The following is a 19872-nucleotide window of genomic DNA, read 5'->3' on the forward strand; positions in this document are numbered from 1 at the left end:
GAGAAATTGCAAAACAAATTTTGCGTTCCAGTTCCATTTTCTCCTCTTACCCTTGTGAAAATAAAATATTTAGGGTTATTTTGTGGGAAAACTGTGATTTTTTTTTTTTTTATTTTTTATTTTGACCGCCCAACATTATAAACTTCTGTGAAGCACCTGGGGGTTGAAGGTACTTACCACATAACTAGATAAATTCCTTGAGGGGTCTAGTTTCCAAAAGTCAAACAGCGCTCCTTCTCTTCTGAGCCATACCTTGCCCCCAAACAGTAGTTTTCCCCCACATATGGGGTATCGTACTCAGGAGAAATTGCACAACAATTTTTTTCTCCATAATAATTTGTTACCCTAAAGTAATATTTTTGTAAAATGTTAATTTTTTCCCTCCACATTGTTTTAATTCCTGTGAAGCACCTGTAGGGTTAATAAACTTCTTGAATGTGGTTTTGAACACTTTGAGGAGTGCAGTCTTTAGAATGGTGTTACCTTGGGGTATTTTCTGTCATACAGGCCCCAAAAAGTAATTTCAAATGTGATATGGTCCCTAAAAATGGTTTGTAAATTTTGTTGGACAAATGAGAAACAGAAGGGTTAAAAGTTAGTCCTCAAACTTCCTAAGAAAAAAATAATGTTTCAGAAACAATGCAGATGTAAAGTAGACATTTGGTAAACATTATATATTAACTATTTTATGTAATTTATCTGGTTTAAGGGAATAAAAATTAACAGTTTGAAAATTGTGAAGTTTTCAACATTTTCTAAAAAATTTCTTATATTTTCACAAACAAACGCAAGTAATATTGAACAAATTATACCGATATTATGAAGTACAATATGTCATGGAAAATTTTTGTTAGAATCACTGAGATCCGTTGAAGCGTTCCAGAGTTATTACCACATAAAGTGACAGTGGACAGAATTGTAAACTTCATGAAAGTAAAAACAGGCTTGGGGGATGAAGGGGTTAAAAAATCTGCAAAGGACAAATAAGCTAAAAGCATCCAAAAAACTAGATACCGTATTTTCCGCTTTGTAAGACGCACTATATTTCCCCCAAATTTGGGGGGGAAATGGGGTGCTTCTTACAAAGCGGATATACCACTTACCATTACAGGCTGGGATGAGGGGGTTTCCGCTGCCGCTGCGGCCCGCCGCTGCCGCCCGCCACTGCTGTCACCTCGCCCGCCACCGCTGCTGCCCCGGGTGATGCTGGAAGCTCTGGTGCTGTGGGGGACTCTGGCGACATTTTGTGAAAGACCAGAGCCCCCCGGCAGTTCGCCCATGCGTTCCTGTATGACTGACTCCGGGAAAATGGCCGCCGGAATCTCGGGAGATGAGATTTCAGCGCTGAGATCTCATCTCTCGAGATTCCGGTGGCCATTTTCCCAGAGTCAGTCATACAGGAACGCATGGACGAAGTGCCGAGGGGCTCTGGTCTTTCACAAAATGTCGCCAGAGCCCCCCGCAGCACTGGGCACAGCCCTGCAGCAGACCCCCTCATCCCAGCCTGCAGCACAGGAGCCCCCTGCAGACTCTCTCATCCCAGCCTGCAGCACCGGAGCCCCCCTGCAGACCCCCTCATCCCAGCCTGCAGCACAGGAGCCCCCTGCAGCACAAAAGCACCCCTGCAGACCCCCTCATCCCTGCCTCCAACAACGACCCTGGGACCCTGATCCACCACAGCCACAACCCCTGGTAAGTAATAAGACGCATGGATTATAAGACGCCCCACCAATTTATTAAAAATTTGGGGTGTGTCTTATAATCCGGAGCATCTTACAAAGCGAAAAATACGGTAAATGGAAACATGAATGTGACCCTTAGATTTTTGTCAGCAGATACCATTTATGTTGTCAAGATTTAACATCCATGCTAATGTTGAAGGGTAATCGAGGATCTAACAGATTGGACTTTCAACTGGTCCCTGTACACAACTAAAAACACGACTTTGGACATAACTCTCAAAAAGGCTGTTTAGGAGTTTCTCACACCAGTCCTGAGGAACCAGAGGTGAGGACCCAACACACTGGCAATAAAGGGAAATGAAGTGTAAATGTTACTGGTAGTTCTGTTGGTTACCTCTGAGGTGTCCATAGCACCACATGCCATACTAGTTTCCCTATCTAAAACAACAGAATCTGCTGTTAACAAAGATACAGATGAGATCAGAAAAAATTAAAAGTCAGGTAAAGTTATATACACTGTAATAGTATTTGGTTTTATCATCGACCTGCAGAAGACATATGTTCACATTACATTCATAGTATCTGTAGTCACACGTACTAATCTTGTAAACTGGGATGATACTAAATAGACAATCAATAGTAAGAGGATTACCTACAGTCCCATAATGCACCTGGATGATGGGGGATGCATGTAAATTCTCACCTAACACTCCAGGATTAAAAGAGCATAGAGATGACACCGTAAACCCGCTGGGCATAAATAATATAGTGGGCATTACATTACAGCACAGGAACAGTCATCCTATTACAGTTCAGTGATAATATACATATCCTTTTGGTCCAGCGTCACATACAGTTGGGTTTCTGGGTCTCTCATTCTGATCTTTGTAATGCTCAGCTAGAAAAATAATTTGCTGCCTTGGATTTCCCCATGCATTAAGGTTAGTTGCATTATACCAATGTATTTATCTGATCTTTTATTCTGTATGTAACTAAACAGTTTAGTAAGTTTATGTAACTGAGACAACCTGTCCTTGAGATTGCTGTCCATAAACAGCAAATATAGGAATACGTTACATCAATATGTTAAATGGCAATTCCAAAAACAATAGCTCTGTAAGGCAACATTCACACGTTCAGTATTTTATATTTGGTCAGTATTTTACCTCAGTATTTGTAAGCCAAAACCAGGAGTGGGTGATGAATGCAGAAGTGGTGACGTGTTTCTATTCTACTTATCCTCTGATTGTTCGGCTGCTGATTTTGGATTACAAATACTGATGTAAAATACTGAACGTGTGAATGTGGCCTTATTGTAATATGGTCTCTTACAAAGTGTAAAATACCATTAGGCAAAGTGCACACAAAGGTATTTGTAGCAAGTCTGCTAAAAAAAATGTCTGAATAATCATTTAAGAATGTTTAAAAGACTCTTCGTAGTCCTCTCCATTCCAAGACCACTCTGTTGCTCATATGCTCAGTCTTTTAAGCATTTTTTGCAGCTTCTGGTTTTGTAAAACGCCCAATGGAGAAAAAAGAAAATGCTTATCACTTTTTGAAGCGTCATTTGATGGAATCCGCTCTAAACCTGGCACTGTCAAATCAGTCAAGTTCAATCGTAGTTGAGCCCTTACAATTGCCCTCAGTGTAAGGTGGTCTGAGGCGATAGCCATGGGCGAGGTACTCGTGTTTCACACCCCAGCACGCTACATGAACATGGCGGTCCTCTCTAGGTGTGTGTTAGTGTTAACTGGGTGGTACTCCTCTGGAGACTGCATGATGTCGGTGTACTGGGCAGGTCATAACCAGATGTTACAAGGATGAGTGAGGGAGACCAAAGTCCAACTATAAACTTCTCTTTACTAAACATTAACTTGATAACAATTATGTACTTCAAATAATAGGTACAAATCTTCACAGGTGTTTCTCTTGCATTAAACAGACATGGTCACTTCTCGGTTACATTTAACGACACTTCATTTTCCTTGCACTTCATACTCTTGTATCTCATGATAACCCAGCAACTGATTTTGAGAGACCTCATCTTCTCCTGTGAGGACCGCACAAGTCGAGGTATAACGCTGTGACCACTCACAGCTACTCTAAGTTATCAAATGACTAACAATTGCTTGGGTTACGTCGGTACGACTCCTCACTAGAACCATGAAAGTCCATTTCTTTCTGTAATTAATTCCCTATATGGTAACCATAGCTTCTTTTTGAATATATACACTCGAGCTTCATTTCACAGTAGACAACTGTTCACTAGCATCCTGCTGATATAATTCCTTCTCTCTGCTTTTGATCCTCTTTAATTGGGCCTTCTGCTTCCCCCTGGGTAATGTTCCATACCGTTTAGATGTCCTCACTGGCCTGGATTTCAATCTGTCAAATATCTCTCTATGTTTCCTTAATCCAAAGGATGCATTATCTGATGTGTAGTCGTCCTCTCTCTTCGCATGCCAAACATTGTACCATGTCAGTCTGCCAACTGTCAGACTTGGGTCTTACAATACTCGTTGCTAAGCCCTATCTGACCTACTCTATCTGTTCCTCAACTAAGTGGAGTAATGTATTATACACTGCCCAAAAAAATAAAGGGAACACTTAAACAACAGAATATAACTCCAAGTACATCAAGCTTCTGTGAATTCAAACTGTGCACTTAGGAAGCAACACTGATTGACAATCAATTTCACATGCTGTTGTGCAAATGGAATAGACAACAGATGGAAATTATTGGCAATTATCAAAACGCCCTCAATAAAGGAGCAGTTCTGCAGGTGTGGACCACAGACCACATCTCGGTATCAATGCTTTCTGGCTGATGTTTTGGTCACTTTTGAATGTTGGTTGTGCTTTCACACTCGTGGTAGCATGAGATGGACTCTACCACACAAGTGGCTCAGGTAGTGCAGCTCATCCAGGATGGCACATCAAAGCAAGCTGTGGCAAGAAGGTTTGCTGTGTCTGTCAGCGTAGTGTCCAGAGGCTGGAGTCGCGACCAGGAGACAGGCCAGTACATGAAGTTCGAGAATGGCGCCCCCGCTCGTGCGTTGGCTGTCCCTAATCTAATTACACACTATAAGGAGACAGTCAGAAATAGAAGGCCGGGTGGCTTGTAATAACTTGTAATGGCGTATTGTGTGCTAATGCGAATATAAGGCCCACCCACAATGTGATGTTAGTAAAGAGACAGATACTAAAAATTTTTTTACATATGCACACAAATGTATATACACAGGGAAATAGTTTATATACTCTGCAACATCTTAATGACTTCAATATGGTACCAGAAAAAAAGTCATTACAACCGGTGCTACTCCAATGAAACATGTTTGTAAACAAACAGGTGCAAAGATAAATACCACAATCCTGTGTATATATATTTGTGTGCATATGTAAAAAAAAATTTGTATCTGTCTCTTTACTAACATCACATTGTGGGTGGGCCTTATATTCACATTAGCACACAATACGCCATTACAAGTTATTACGAGCGGGGGCGCCATTCTTGAACTTCTTAGGGTGCCAACCTCCGCATCTAAGTAAGGCATAAGTATTTACAGGTGCTGTATAGTGTTTAGGGAAATGGCACCTACATCTGCACATCTATATAACTAAGTGAATATTAACACTGGTATTTCACTGGTACTTCTATATGTGGGTGGGGATACCTCTAATTGCTCATTGAGGTTTTTTTTTTTTACTAAAATCTTTATTGATCTAGTCTCATTTGAGGAGTATATCTCCCGTTCAAATAAGTCTTTTATGACCTACCCACTTTTTAGGCTACTTTTTCCCTGAGGGTATGTTTTTTGTTATTTAATAAAGTATACATTTTTATGGGTTTTTTTTTTCTTTTGTAAACTTGATCCACTACTGGCATACAATCAAAAACTACTTCAAATACTATAGTGTCATTTTTACAAAACACTTTGCAACTACCCACCCTAAATACATAGGTGAGGAAATTCAAAGCAAGACACGTGATGGAAAAAGAAAACAAAACAGAGCACAACAAATAAAACATATGTGCAAACATATCAGGAATAAAAATTCACTCGTCCTGCGGAAAGAAGCCAGCGGCGAAACGCACGTCGGGGACGGGAGACGCCTTTCCTATCTGCATGAGGTAACCAGGTAACCACTTGGACTTGTCTTTGATACGTGTTTTTTGGTCTGTAATCTCTCCGCACAGTGGGGTAATAACCTATGAGCAATGGAGTTACAATGACAAGTATGCATGCTCTAGCTAATCTTTGGGCAAGGACATGTTGGACTACGGTTATCTGTTAGTTATTGCTCTATTTTGAACGTAGTTATAACTTTATACACCTCTTACTATCCAATTATTAACGGGTATTATACAATGCACTCATAGTCCATCTCTTCATACATACCTATTTACCTAATTGCCTCTCTATATATTATCATTTAGGAGTTTAACTCTTTTTATATACGGTATATGTATTATTGGGAATTTATGACGTTCTCCTTTTGAGGCACTCTGCTCTTTTACCTTTTTTTGTTGTTACAGTTATGGTTTTAAATGAAATGAATAAATTATATATATTTTATCTTAATGGATCTCTTCTTGTTTCTGGAATAACCATACTCCAGTTTATTCTGAATTATGTTTTGAAATATAGAAAGGTAAAAAGTATGATTAACATAGAAGAAATAATGTTCTGAATATTGAAATGTTGGCTTTCACTATGACAAGAGGCGCGGATGACATCAGGTTTGAAGAGAGAATATTCACATACCGTATATTAACCACTTGCCTCTACAGCCAGTTTTATATTTTTCTGTTCCTTTCTTCCAACAGCTATACGTTTTTTTAATTTTCTGTCAACATAACTGGATTAGGGTTTGTTTGTCGAGGGAAGAGTTTTGATTGACATGACTTATTTTACCATAAAATGTACTGAAAAAAAAAAACAATTCAAATGGAATGAAACTCCACCATTGTTTTTTTATGGTTCTGTTTATACATAGTTCATTACATAGAAAAAAAATTCAGATGTTTGTAAAAGAAAATAAAAAATAGTTTGTGTCGCTATTTTATGAGACCCGTAAATTTGTTCTTTTTCCATTGATTAAGCTATGTGAGGGCAAGCTGACAGTTTTATTCATTCCAAACTGGTGAACACACAATGTTTTTAGTGCATTTTTTTTTTTAAGGAAGTAATGTTTTTTTTTATTCCTTATAGTGTCTACCGTATGGGTTAATTAAATTTTTTTTTTTTTTTGATAGACTGTAGTTTTTTGGACATGGTGATCCAAAATATTTTTGCTTTTTTTAATGCTGGGAAACGCGCATGATTAAAATTTGTATATTGTTTTATTTTGATTGTTTTAAAAAGTCAAATGATGGTCACACTAAATATTGATTAAATTTAGATTTCTCTTTCATTCACTTCGTATTTTTAGGCTATGTGCACACGTTCAGGAATTCATGCAGAAAATTCCTGAGAATTCCGGACATTTTCTGCATGAAATCCGCAAGAAAACCGCATGCGTTTTTTGCCGCGATTTTGCCGCGGTTTTGCCGCGGTTTTGATGCGTTTTTGCCGCGGTTTTTTCCGGACACTTCCCAATGCATTTTGGAGTGGGAAATCCGCAAAAAAACGCAAAAAGATAGAGCATGTCCGGATTTTGTGCGGTATGCATTTTTTTGTGGAAAAAAGCGCATCATGTGCACAAAACATGCGGAATTCATTCTAAATGATGGGATGCTTATTGTATGCGTTTTTTTTTGCGGTTTTATAGCGTTTTTATCGGGAAAAAACGCGAAAAAACCACAACGTGTGAACACAGCCTTAAAATTGTTAAAAAAATAAACTGTTAACTCTATTTTTGAAAGTATTCTTGCATATTTTTTTTTCACACCTGCCTAAAATTTTTGCACGGCGCTGTATAAATACTGTATATATGTTTCTACATTGAAAGACCCCTCATATTTCTATTTTTGTTTTGGCGGAGCTATATAATTTGCAAGCTGTAGTTTGTGCGTGTTTCATGTTATTGTAGATAGGATTTTTTTTATTTCTTTTCATTAGTTTTTGTTTTTTTGGAGGTGGGTCAAGCAAAAACACCAACTTTAACCTTTTTCTTGAGTGTTCAGCTGACAGCTAACATGTTTGAGGGCCTTTAAAATATTGAGTCTTGTACTCTTTCAATGGTAATAAAAGAAGAGCAGCTTAATGTTTGACAAAGGTGTGAAAATTGTCCGATAAGTGAAAGGGTTAAAGATTTCATTCTCACCATAGATAAGATCACTTCCTATTGGGCTGGAATCTCAGCTGCTAACAGGAGCCACCATACTGCAGAAGTCAAAACTTAGTGGCAAGAGAAAGGGTAGAGTGAAGCTTTTGAAGGGTGTAATCTGAAAACAACTGATGAGTATCATTAAACTGTGAGTGTCTTTACTGTATATTTTATTGATCTTTGTTACTCTTGTTGCTTTAAGGTTTTTCTTTTGAGAAGAGTTATACCAAAATCGGATCAAAATGGTTCAGCTGCTGCCAGCACAAGAAGCAGCCAAAATATACCACACTAACTATGTACGTAACGCACGCGCCATCGGTGTCTTGTGGGCAGTGTTTACCATATGCTTCTCTGTCATCATGGTAGAAGTCTTCATCCAACCTTACTGGATTGGGGATAGTTTAAATACTCCTCAGGCTGGTTATTTCGGTCTGTTCAGCTATTGCATAGGAAATGCACTGACATCAGAGCTAATCTGCAAAGGAAGTGCCTTGGACTTTGAGAGCATACCGTCAGGAGCCTTCAAGACTGCCATGTTTTTTATTGGAGTGTCCATGTTTCTGGTGGTGGGTTCCATGCTGGCCTTCAGTCTTTTCTTTTTCTGCAATTCGGCCACAGTGTACAAGGTCTGTGCATGGATGCAGTTGGCTGCAGGTACTAAATAAGATCCATTACCTATTGATTTATTATTTAAAGCAGGGGTGGGGAACCTCAGGCCCCAGGGCCATTTACGGCCCTCGATTACCTTTTATCAGGCCCCCAAGCAGATTCTCAGGGACCGCATTCTTGAGCAGGGAGCTGTACTTTGATTACAACCAGCTCATTAATTTCTTCTTGCTCTGTTAGCACACACATGCAGTGTTCACTACTGAACACTGAAGGGTATGCAATGAAAGATTACATCATGAAAACAGTGCCAGAGTCAGGATGCACTTTGTGGGTGGAGTTTGTACGGCCCCCGAAGGATGATATACATGTTCAAATGGCCCTTGGCAGAAAAAAGATTCCCCACCCCTGATTTAGAGGATACAAAAGTGCAGTAGTGTAAAATAATGGCATTACTTTATATGCGTCAGTCTCCATTATACTTATTATGAGTGTGAACAGTTACTATTTATTTTCTTCCCCATTTTGGCATATGAAAATTTTTTATTTTTCCTCACCTTGCAGCTGCTGGCATAATGATCGGATGCCTAATTTATCCAGATGGGTGGGACTCTTCAGAAGTGAAGCGCATGTGTGGAGATAAGACGGATAAATATACGCTGGGAGCCTGTACTGTGCGCTGGGCCTATATTCTAGCTATCATAGCCATCATGGATGCTCTTATACTTTCCTTCCTTGCCTTTACACTTGGAAATAGGCAGGATAATTTGTTGCCCGAGGATTTCAAGATTCAGAACAAAGGTTAGTCTCTCATTATTTGCAGTTTCTGAAGACGTTCTTAACTTCAAAACAACATTTGTACTCAATGCTAGGTCAAATGTTTAAGGCTGTTTATAGGGGATGGCAATATAGGCAGGTCTCCAGAGTTACCCTTTTTCAGGGGCCACCCCGAGAAACCAGAAAATGGATTAAAAAAAACATTCTGCTGTATGTCCGGCAGCATTCTGTGGGCTACATATGTAGAATTATGTGAGCAATGCTTGGCAGAAAAATAACGATGGTGTACTTACTTTGATAATCCATGTCAGAATGGCTGTACAAACTTTTTTGAAAGTTCTCATGCCTGATATTAACATGAGTATTTCATGAGTCTAGCTACTGTTGGAGAAAGTACAGCAGCCTCATCAGGTGTAAGAGATCTATTTACTAATGGATGCAGATTTTGAAATCTGGTGACGAATCAGTTTCAAATAATCCATAAGAATGAATGAATCTGCATAAAACAGTGTTCATAATTTATTCCCACAGTGTATCAATAATGTTTGGTATTGAAAGTGGAGTGGCTCAGTGATTAGCACAGCAGGCTTGCAGCAGATGAGATCCTGGGTTTAAATCCCACCAAGGACAACATCTGCAAGGAGTTTGTATGTTCTACCTGGGTTTGTGTGGGTTTCCTCAGGGTACTCAAGTTTCCTCCCACATTCCAAAGACATACTGATAGGGATCTAGATTGTGAGCCCCATTGGGGACAGCAATGATAATGTCTGTAATGCACTGTGGAATATGATAATGATATTTAAGTAGATAAAATAATTCCTGAAAACCAAATTGAACACTTTGCAGAAGTCTTTATCAGGTTTATCTTGATAATTTTTCCATTACCGAGGTTAAATGGTTTGAGGAAAATGACAGAACTGATGGAACTGCAGTAAGTTAGGCTCCGCTCACATCTGCATTCAAGGCTCAGTTTAGAGCTTCTGTTGTAGATTCTTCTCAAAGCACCAAACAAAATAATGCAATATTTTAGTAAATTTTGGTGGGTAAAATGTGAGACACAAAATGAGCTGCATATTACTGTTTCAACACTCTGTGAGATAAAAAAAAAATTGAATTCCCGCACTGAGAAGAACTTCTGCACTGTTTTCATCAGTGATGTTCACGTATGGATAAATACATTTATTTTAAAGTTTCTACCATACATTGTAATGTTCATCATGGACAGCACACAGATGACTTCTATGTTACAATTTTGATGGTGGTTCTTCTTTAAAAAGGTCTATTCATAAAAATAAGCAAATCCTTCGAAGAAAATACCTCAAATATGTGATTGGTAAGGGGTCTATGAACATATAATTACCAAAACCCAAAAAATGTTACATAACACTAAAGCTGTGTGCACATGTTGCTGTTTTTTCGCGGTTTTTTTCCGCGTTTTTTCCCGATAAACCGCAAAAAAAAAAACAGCATACAGTAAGTATCCCATCATTTAGAATGAATTCCGCATGTTTTGTGCACATGATGTGTTTTTTCCGCGAAAAAAATGCATCGTGGTAAAAAACGCAGCATGTTCATTAATTTTGCGTTTTTTTTTTGTGGATTTCCCACTACAAAATGCATTGGGAAATGTCCGGAAAAAAACGCATCAAAAACGCAGCAAAAATGCACGCAGATTTCTTGCAGAAAATTTCAGGTTTTTCTCAGGAATTTTCTGCGAGAAATCCTGAACGTGTGCACATAGCCTAATAGAAAAATGCAAAATATTATATTCTCAATATTATCTTAATTGATAATAATTGACTACACACTTTCAAGAAAGCACATGTACAGCACAATGTGCATCATTAACCTCTTCACACCACAAGCTGGTTTTCACCTTCATGACCACGACGAATTTTACAATTCTGTCCACTGTTACTTTGTGGGTTAATAACTCTGGAAGGCTTCAATGAATCCCATTGGTCCTGACATTGTTTGTTTTCAAGACATATTGTACTAAATGATAGTGCTAAAATTTGTTTGATATGGCTTGCATTTCTTTGTGAAATTGTCGAAAAATTTGGCAATTTTTAAAACTTTACATTTTATGCCCGTAAACCAGAGATTTACAGTATGGTTACACAAAATAGTTCATAAATAACATTTACCACATGTCTATTTTACATCTACATCATTTTGTAAACATAATTTTTTTTTAGTTAGAAGAGGTAAAAGTTGCACTTTCTCCTACTCCCAACAAAAAGGACAAAACCATTTTTTTAGGGACCACATAACATTTGAAGTGACTTTGGGGAATTTATATGACAGAAAATACGCAAAAGTGACACCATTCTAAGACTTCACCTCTCAAAGTCCACATTCAAGAAGTTTATTAACCCTCAAATGCTTCACAGGAATTGAATATTTTACTTTAGTCCCAATTTTTTTATTTTCACAAGGGTAACAAGAGAAAACGGACCCCATTTGTTGAGCAATTTCTCCTGAGTACGACAATACCCCATATGTGAAAGAAAACTATGGTTTGGATGCATGGCAGGGCTTGGAAAGGGAAGGAGTGCCATTTGAATGCAAATTTGCTGGAATCAAAAGCGAACACCATGTCCTGTTTGGAGGGGCCCCTGACGTGCCTAAACAGTGGAAGTGATCCCATTTTGGAAACTAGGCCCCTCAAGGAATTTATCTAGACATGTGGTGGGCACTTTGAACTCCCAGGTGCTTCACAGAAGTTTATAACATTAAACTGTGAAAATGACTAAATACATTTTTACCACAAAAAATTTGGTTTTGCCCCAAAATTTTCATTTTCAGAAGGGTACCAAAAGCAACATGGACCATATAATTTGTTGTGCAGTTTCTCCTCAGAGCACCGACACCCCATATGTGGTCGAGAACTACTTTTGAGACACTGTACAATGTCATACCATTTACAAGGAAGGGAAGAAGCGCCACACTGGAGTTCAGATTTTGCTGGAATGGTTTGAGGGTGTGATGTCATATTGGCCTAGCCCCTGAGGTGCCAGAACAACAGAAAACTCCCATAAATCACGTCATTTTTCAAAATATACCTCTCAATTAATTAATCTAGGGGTGCAACGAGCATGTTGACATCACATGTACTTCATATAAATTTATATCATTGGGAGGTGAAGAAAGAATAATTACATTTTTACTGCTAAAATGTTGTTTTAGCCCCAAATTTTTTATTTTTACAAGGGCTATTAGGAAAAAAAGAACCTCTCAGTTTGTTATGCAATTTCTCCTGAGTACACCAATACCCTACATGTAATCAGGAACTTTTGAAGCACTGTGCAAAACTCAGAAGGAGCGCCATAATTTAGAGAGGGGGCATTTGAATTTGAGAGTGCAAAATTTGCTGGATTTCTTTGGGGGTGAGGAGCCATAGTGCTTTTCCAATTTATATGGAGGAAAAATGGAAAAGAGGGAACCAAGTCAGCTCACCAGTCTCTGAATAGTCCTCTGTTGGTCCACGCACGGAGCCATCTAGATTAACGGTGTTGTCTGTAGCAAATGCAGGAAAGAAAATCTCCAGCGTGAAACTCCATTATAGAAAAAAGTCCAATATTTTATTGATAACTTCAAAATCCAGCATTAAAAATGGAAAGACATGATGACAAATGGGGTCCCTGGTGGTCTGAAACCGACGCATTTGGACCATTCAGGTCTTACTCATCGCATCAGTTTCAGACCACCAGGGACCCCATTTGCCATCATGTCTTTCCATTTTTAATGCTGGATTATTAAGTTTGTTATCAATAAAATATTGGACTTTTTTCTATAATGGAGCTTCACGCTGGAGATTTTCTTTCCTGCATAGTGCTTTTCCAGAGCCAATGTACTGCCAGTAACATAGAAGCCCCCTATATTTTCGTTAACAGATGACGGACCTGAGTGAGGACTTGCTTTTTTTATGGACTGAGTTGAAGCTTTTATTGGGAACATTTTACATAACGTTTAGGATCACATTTATCCGGCGCTCTACGCTAAGAGTTTACTTCGGGATTTCCATCTAACTCTCCAATGTCCTACTGTAGTATTCTTTAAATGTTGTGCTTTCTTCTTATTAATCTATTTGTAATCTGGCCTGAGGAAGGAGCCACTGTGCTCTGAAAGCTTGCAAACATATTATTTTCTGGTTAGCCAGTAAAGGTATCACTCCCAGAATACTTTTGTCGTCATCGGGCAGAAAAGTATTCACATCCTTCTAACTCTCTGAATGACATGATTCAGATGAAACCCCAGAGTGAGCATTCACTATATTGAGGCAGCAGAGTTGCTCTAGACTCCTTCTGGCTTTTGTTCATCTGCATCCTTCTTTTCAGAGGTGAGGTGCACAAAACTGAGGCCGTCGGCACTTTTATGCATAAGGAAGATGACGGACACCGCCGGATCAAAGGCCAGACAACTTCCAAAGTGACTCTATCTGCCTCATAGGGAATCTTCCTTCGAGGGTTCTGTCTGAATCACATATTTCAGAGATTTACACAGAAACCCAAGTGTAAGCACTCAGCACAGAGTGAAGGATATATGTGAGCCAAGCCTTACTGCTATCTTTGGGAGGCAGAATGAGCAAATCAAAAGTAGGTGAAGAATTGGTTTTATTTATTTTTTAGACCTTTAATCGTGCGTTATAAGTGATTATATGACTTTATTCTTCTGGTCGGTGCGATTACAACGATACCAGATTTTTATAAATTTTTGATGTTTGGCTGCTGTCACACACTAAAAAATGCTTTTTCCTTCGCAAAAACTAGTTTTTGCATCACCATATTTTGAGAGCTATAATTTTTCAATATTTCCGCCAGCAGAGTCATGTGATGGCTTCTGTTTTGCGGGACGAATTGACGTTTTTATTGGTATCATTTTCGGTCACATGACATTTTTTGATCGCTTTCTATTTCGATTTTTGGGAGGCAGAATGAGCAAAAACCAGCAATTCAGTAATTGTTTTTGACTGTTTTTTTTTAATGCCATTCCGCTTGTGGTAAAATTGATAAGCCAGCTTTATTCTTTTGTTCAGTATGATTACAGCGATACCACATTTCTATAATTTTTTTTAATGTTTTGACACTTTTACACAATAAAAACTATTTTGTAGAAATATACACAGCGCATGGTCTAGCAAGCTTACTAGCCCTGGTGATCCAATGTCGTAAAGGTGATATTGAGTCACCATGGCAACGATCAGCCCCTCGCATTGTCATTGCGGGGTGCCAATTGGAGGGGAGAGGGAGCCCCCTGCCTTCTGAATAATGTGATTGATATCGATCGCAGCACTAAGGGGCTTAAACTACCAGAAGTGTTGCGGGCACCGCTACTAGAAGTAAGAGCCAGGTGTCAGCTGTCAGATTCACTGAACACCCAGCAACGATTGCGCGCACAGAACATATCCATACATCTAAGGTTAGGAAGGGATTAAAAAACCAAAGTAGGGGAAAACAGGCACTAGGTATTTTCTAATATGAAAATCAAAGCAGTAATTTGTAATATAGGTAATATTAGTATCAGTAAAACAAAAATGGGGGAATTATATAAGATGTCCACATGTAAGCAAAAAGAGCTGGTCTGCATCTCCAAAATTCGAATAAAAAATGAATTGGATTAGATAAAAAATATGTACCATACATAATAATAAACAAAAATAAATTAATATCCATGAGATTGAACAGGTCTGCCTGCAGCCAATACTGACTACCAAGTTAGCATTGGTTTAATTTCATGGTCATCTATTTATCGCTATCACACCGCTATCTACATCTTGTGCCTGTTTCAGCATACTTTGGCTTTTTAATGTCATTTGTGCTGTATAGTTTGTTTTATATGCTTTTTATAACATGTGTAGTCAATTATTATCAACAAAGATTAATTTTTGAATATAGTCTTTAGCATTTTTCCATTGATCTTATGTAACATCTTTTTGGTTCTTTTCATAAAAATGTCTGAGAGCAGTCATATAGCTTTTGCAATGGCTAGTCTTCGGTAAGTCATGCTAATCAGATGACTGATAATACTCCTGCGATCATATGGTGCCCATCAGATAGAACCTACATGATGGCAATGTCTATGGTACATAAATCCAATATAGAAAAATCAGCCGCACTCTTATGGTGTATCTTTGCAAAAATGTGATGTATTTATTCACATGTGTTGAGACAAAATTTTCATATATATACACACACACAGCAGGGAGTATAAACTACTTCGTTTATACTCCCTGCTGTGTGTGTGTATATATATGAAAATTTTGTCTCAACACATGTGAATAAATACATCACATTTTTGCAAAGATACACCATAAGAGTGCGGCTGATTTTTCTATATTGGACTTGTTGTTGGGTTTTTCCCAAGTACAGCCAGCACCAACCTAAGATAGCTGAGTGCGCTCCTTTTTTCTTAATATGGTACATAAATGATTTTTAATTAAATATTTAGAGAAGCACTCCCGGTAATATGTGTGTATATGTGCATGTAATGTAGTGTGAGTGTATTAATATGCTCACCTACCGCTGCCTTCTTCGGGATCCAGCGTGCTCTCCTCTTCTCAGTGATATCACTGCTCTGCAGATGTAACAAGGTGGCCCGGGGCGGTAGTCCCAGCAGAGTCAGCTAAGCCACAGTCATTATACACCCCGGGACCTTGTACATGAAATAGACAGGACGGATACAGCTCCCCTCACGAGTTACCTCTTTTTTTTCCCAGTCACTGCAGTCCAGGCAATCACAATCCAGGGTCACAGGAGTAATCCAACAGGGATAACTTTTATTTTTGTAGGATAAACTAGGTAGAAACAGGTGATTGGAGAAAATACCAGAGACTTCCTGCTCTTTCCCTACTTTAATTCACTACTGTCTCAGCATCAGCCACAGCGGCGGTTACCGTTCATAAGCAAAGGTAGTGAAACTTCACTTGCTGGAATCTGGTCCCTTCGGTAGGGCACTTGCACAGTCCTGTGCCCACCTCACTGCCCGTGGGTCTGAGGCAGGAGATTCTGTCCCCTCCTGGGGTCTGGCAATGTCCCGGTCGTTGCTGAGCTCCTGCCCAGGGCTAATGTGCCCGGGCGACTAACTGGAAGCAGGAGCTTCCTGCTCTCTAGAGGCTGCTAACACAGCCCACAAAGTTAACCAGTTCCTTTCCCTAAGCTAGCATACCTGGCAACACATCAAAACACGGCAAACACTGCACAGACACATAGCAAACATTACAGAAAAACATTAATACACATAATACAAGGACATGGGATAAGAGAGTATCACATAAGAGAGGGGAAGCAATGAGGTTCTTCGCCATCTCCTTACACACCGAGTCCCAGTGCGCTCTGTGTGACTTGGAAGTGGCTTTTACATTGCAATTCTATGGAGCATCAGATTGAACCTAAAATAGGCTTACTTTGTAGAAGAGATTTCCGTCTCACGCATATAGCACGTAGGGGGCAAGCTACTCTGAATTGCGGTGACGTCACTGAGAAGCGGAGCGGAATAGTGCTGGAGAGCAGAAGTCGGTGAGTACATGCACATATACACACATTTACGAAAAAAAATAGTAATGGAAGTGCTCCTATAAATTAACATGAAAATCTTTCTAGATTTTAGAACAATTGTATATCCAGATCTCATTACTGTAGCAAAGAACTGTCCCCATAGGGAGGATTACATTAAAGAGATATATTCCTGCTTTTTCTTTTGCAGAGGATGACAGTGGGTAAATGGACCTTCTTCCAACTGCAAGAATTCTGCAAATTCTGATTCCTCATTACACTCCAGATAAAGAAAAAACATGATCCCCAATGGAAGCAAAGCAAGGAATATGGGAATATGTGAAAGTAAATGGAAATGATTAATGAAACTATATTATCGTGCATTCGGATATATAATATACAGTACACAATATGCATTGAGAATACATAGAATGCCTGGCACTGACGTACGTTAGGCTAAATAAGGCTGTAAGGTATTCTGATGTGGAGTTAGCTTTTCTATTTTGCAGTTCATTGGCTTAAAACAGATGTCTTTAAAAAATAACCTACTGTTTAAAAAGGACCTGTCACCAAGTGAAAAGTGGCTCGTTTTTGCTCCTATTTTTGTCTCTCTTAGTGTCATTTTCTTTTTTTAGCGCTATTATTTATAATCTTTACCAATGGGGCGTTACTCACAGGGTGCTTTAGGGGCGTGTCTTTACGCTGCTCAAAATTGTTACGCTGTAAGTCACACCCCTTTGTGAAACTAAAAACCATTACAAAATCAGAATACTCATGGGAGATCGCAGCACCTTAAAATTCCAACAGTATGGATGGGATTTATAGACATTTCATGCCCACTGTGTTTTTTCTTTTTAACTCTGTGTTTAACTGACCTGCAGTGCGTGTTTTAAATACGCAGTATGTTCATTTCTACTGCGGCTATAAGGCGTATTATGTGCAGATTTTTACCATAGACTTGCCTTAGATGCAGAAAATCAGCATGTAAAAAATGCACGTGCATGTTTAGTGTATTTCAGCAGTGGAAACACATAAAAAAGACATATAATTCACACATGACTATATCAATAAAGTTTTGTTGAAGACAAATAAAAGGAAGTATCAAAAAACAAAGCCGATTAGTTTAAAATATGACAAACCAACAAGAGACAAAAACCACAGCGTCAATAACGTTATAAAAACACAGGTAAAAAAATGCAGTGAAAAAAATTTACTTAATAGGTGCAGATAATCTGTAACATCATCTGTAACTCATCTCGGAAACATAGCCTAAATGTCATGTCGGACGCTGTTCACAGTAGGGCGTCCGGCAGACAGCGGTAATTCCACATTTGTCCACTATATGCTCAGTGGCGCCGGCTAGATTTTATCCAGGTTATCCAGGGTTAATCTGGCTGGTAATCTGGTTGGAGGCTGAGTCACGCCCGTGGCCTTTAAATAGTCATTCTGGACTTTGGGCGTCGCTGATTATAGCTTGTGTCTTGTGCCTGGTGATCTCGGTCTGGAGTGGTGGTCTAGGAGTTGAAGTATCGTATCTGGTGGTGTATTATCCTTTGTCATATTTCTCCTTCTTGTGTTTATTTTTGCCCTGTGCACATTATAGTGTTTTCCTGTGTGTCTGCGGCGAGGTGCGTTTTTAGTTTTCTCTGTCTGTACTTTCTGTGTAGGTTGGTGTGTGGTCTTATCACTGGGTGGCGGGTGGAGGTTTCAGCATAGGGCTGAAACAGGAGTCAGGGTCAGGCCTGGTGGCCCAGACAAGCACACCATCAGTGTAATTTCTGGGAGAGGGACAGACAGGGTTTTCCCTAGTCTGAGGGATATCGCAGGGGCCCGGGTAATCAGCTTTAGTCTACCCAATACCCCCGTGACACTAAATCATTATTTATACCAAAAAATAGCCCTTTCCCTCAAATCTACCAGTTTTCCCATTGGCCATTCTAGTTAACTGAAGACTCACACTTCTGTTCTGTAAAGATGACTTTTCAACAGTCACATTATCATCACTGAGAGTATTATTGTGAAAGCTAACACCTCTTTATAATGAATATGACATCAGAAAAACTGAGGATAAATTGAACATCCATATCCCTTAAAATTATTCTTCTTTATCGAGTATTCATGATAAAAAGCATGGCACTCATATGCCATGTGATGACCTCACTGACAGTTTCTGCCATTACTGTGGCCTTAATAAACACTACTATTAAGGGCGCAGAAATGTCAAAAAGCGACATTTCAAAAACGGATGTGCCAATTATCCTGTATTGTTTTCCAATGTTACATGTTGAAAGTCCATAATTTAATATAAAAAAAACATATTTATCATAAAAACCTCATTCTAACAAAATGTAATTTTATTCAATTTAAAATAAAATGTAAAATTTTCATTAAAATTCCCTTTAACAGTACATCCTCAGTCGGGTATCTACGGTATGTATAGATCGGGTTCAAGAGCTTAGTCTGCACTGCACCTGGCAGATTCTGGCCGTGTTACACAGTAGACATCTGCCTGTAACAGCAGTGATCAGAGCTTGTTGCTGAGATTACTCTGGTTTAACAATTTAAATATTAGAAATAAAGTTCAAGTTCCTTAAGGGGATTTTTTTTTTAAAAGGAGACCTGTCAGATGATACATGCTGCCCGAAATGTGTATGTATCAGACAGTGGCTGAACCATAACAGCCATGCATGTTGGTCTCTGAAACATTGCGGTTTGGGCAGCATATATCAGCTGACAGATTCCCTTTAATAACATAATATTTATATAATATAATATTTTTTTTATATTTATTTATTATTTATTTATTATTATTATATATTATTATATATTATTATTATATTAATTATTATATTATATATATATATATATTTATTATATATCATAATATAATATTTTTAAAATATAAATATTCAAATTCTGCTAATCTCTTTAACCCAGATATACTAAAAATAAACATATCTGGTTTTGTGGCATTCGTTAAAGTCCGATCTATGAAAATACAAAATTAACCTATATGGTAAATGGCGCAAACAATTTTTCGT

At 38.6% G+C, this 19872-nt stretch overlaps 1 protein-coding gene across 1 annotated transcript; it reads left to right on the top strand.

Moving 5' to 3' along the window:
* The first annotated feature begins 2135 nt into the window (after positions 1-2135).
* On the top strand, positions 2136-19650 carry LHFPL5 (LHFPL tetraspan subfamily member 5). The gene is made up of 4 exons (XM_069758099.1): positions 2136-2623; positions 8158-8609; positions 9126-9362; positions 17043-19650. The coding sequence occupies exons 2-4, from the start codon at positions 8198-8200 to the stop codon at positions 17057-17059; spliced, it is 666 nt and encodes a 221-aa protein (XP_069614200.1). The 5' UTR covers positions 2136-2623; positions 8158-8197; the 3' UTR covers positions 17060-19650.
* Positions 19651-19872: the final 222 nt, after the last annotated feature.

This window comes from Ranitomeya imitator, chromosome 3 (assembly GCF_032444005.1).
Source record: "Ranitomeya imitator isolate aRanImi1 chromosome 3, aRanImi1.pri, whole genome shotgun sequence".
Lineage (NCBI taxonomy): Eukaryota > Metazoa > Chordata > Amphibia > Anura > Dendrobatidae > Ranitomeya > Ranitomeya imitator.

What these genes read in the sequence shown, in the direction of transcription:
- LHFPL5 (XM_069758099.1), top strand. Translation starts at nt 8,198, where the DNA reads ATGGTTCAGCTGCTGCCAGCACAAGAAGCAGCCAAAATATACCACACT. An exon ending in ATGGATGCAGTTGGCTGCAG is followed by an intron (nt 8,610 to 9,125) that starts GTACTAAATAAG and finishes CTCACCTTGCAG; the next exon opens with CTGCTGGCATAATGATCGGA.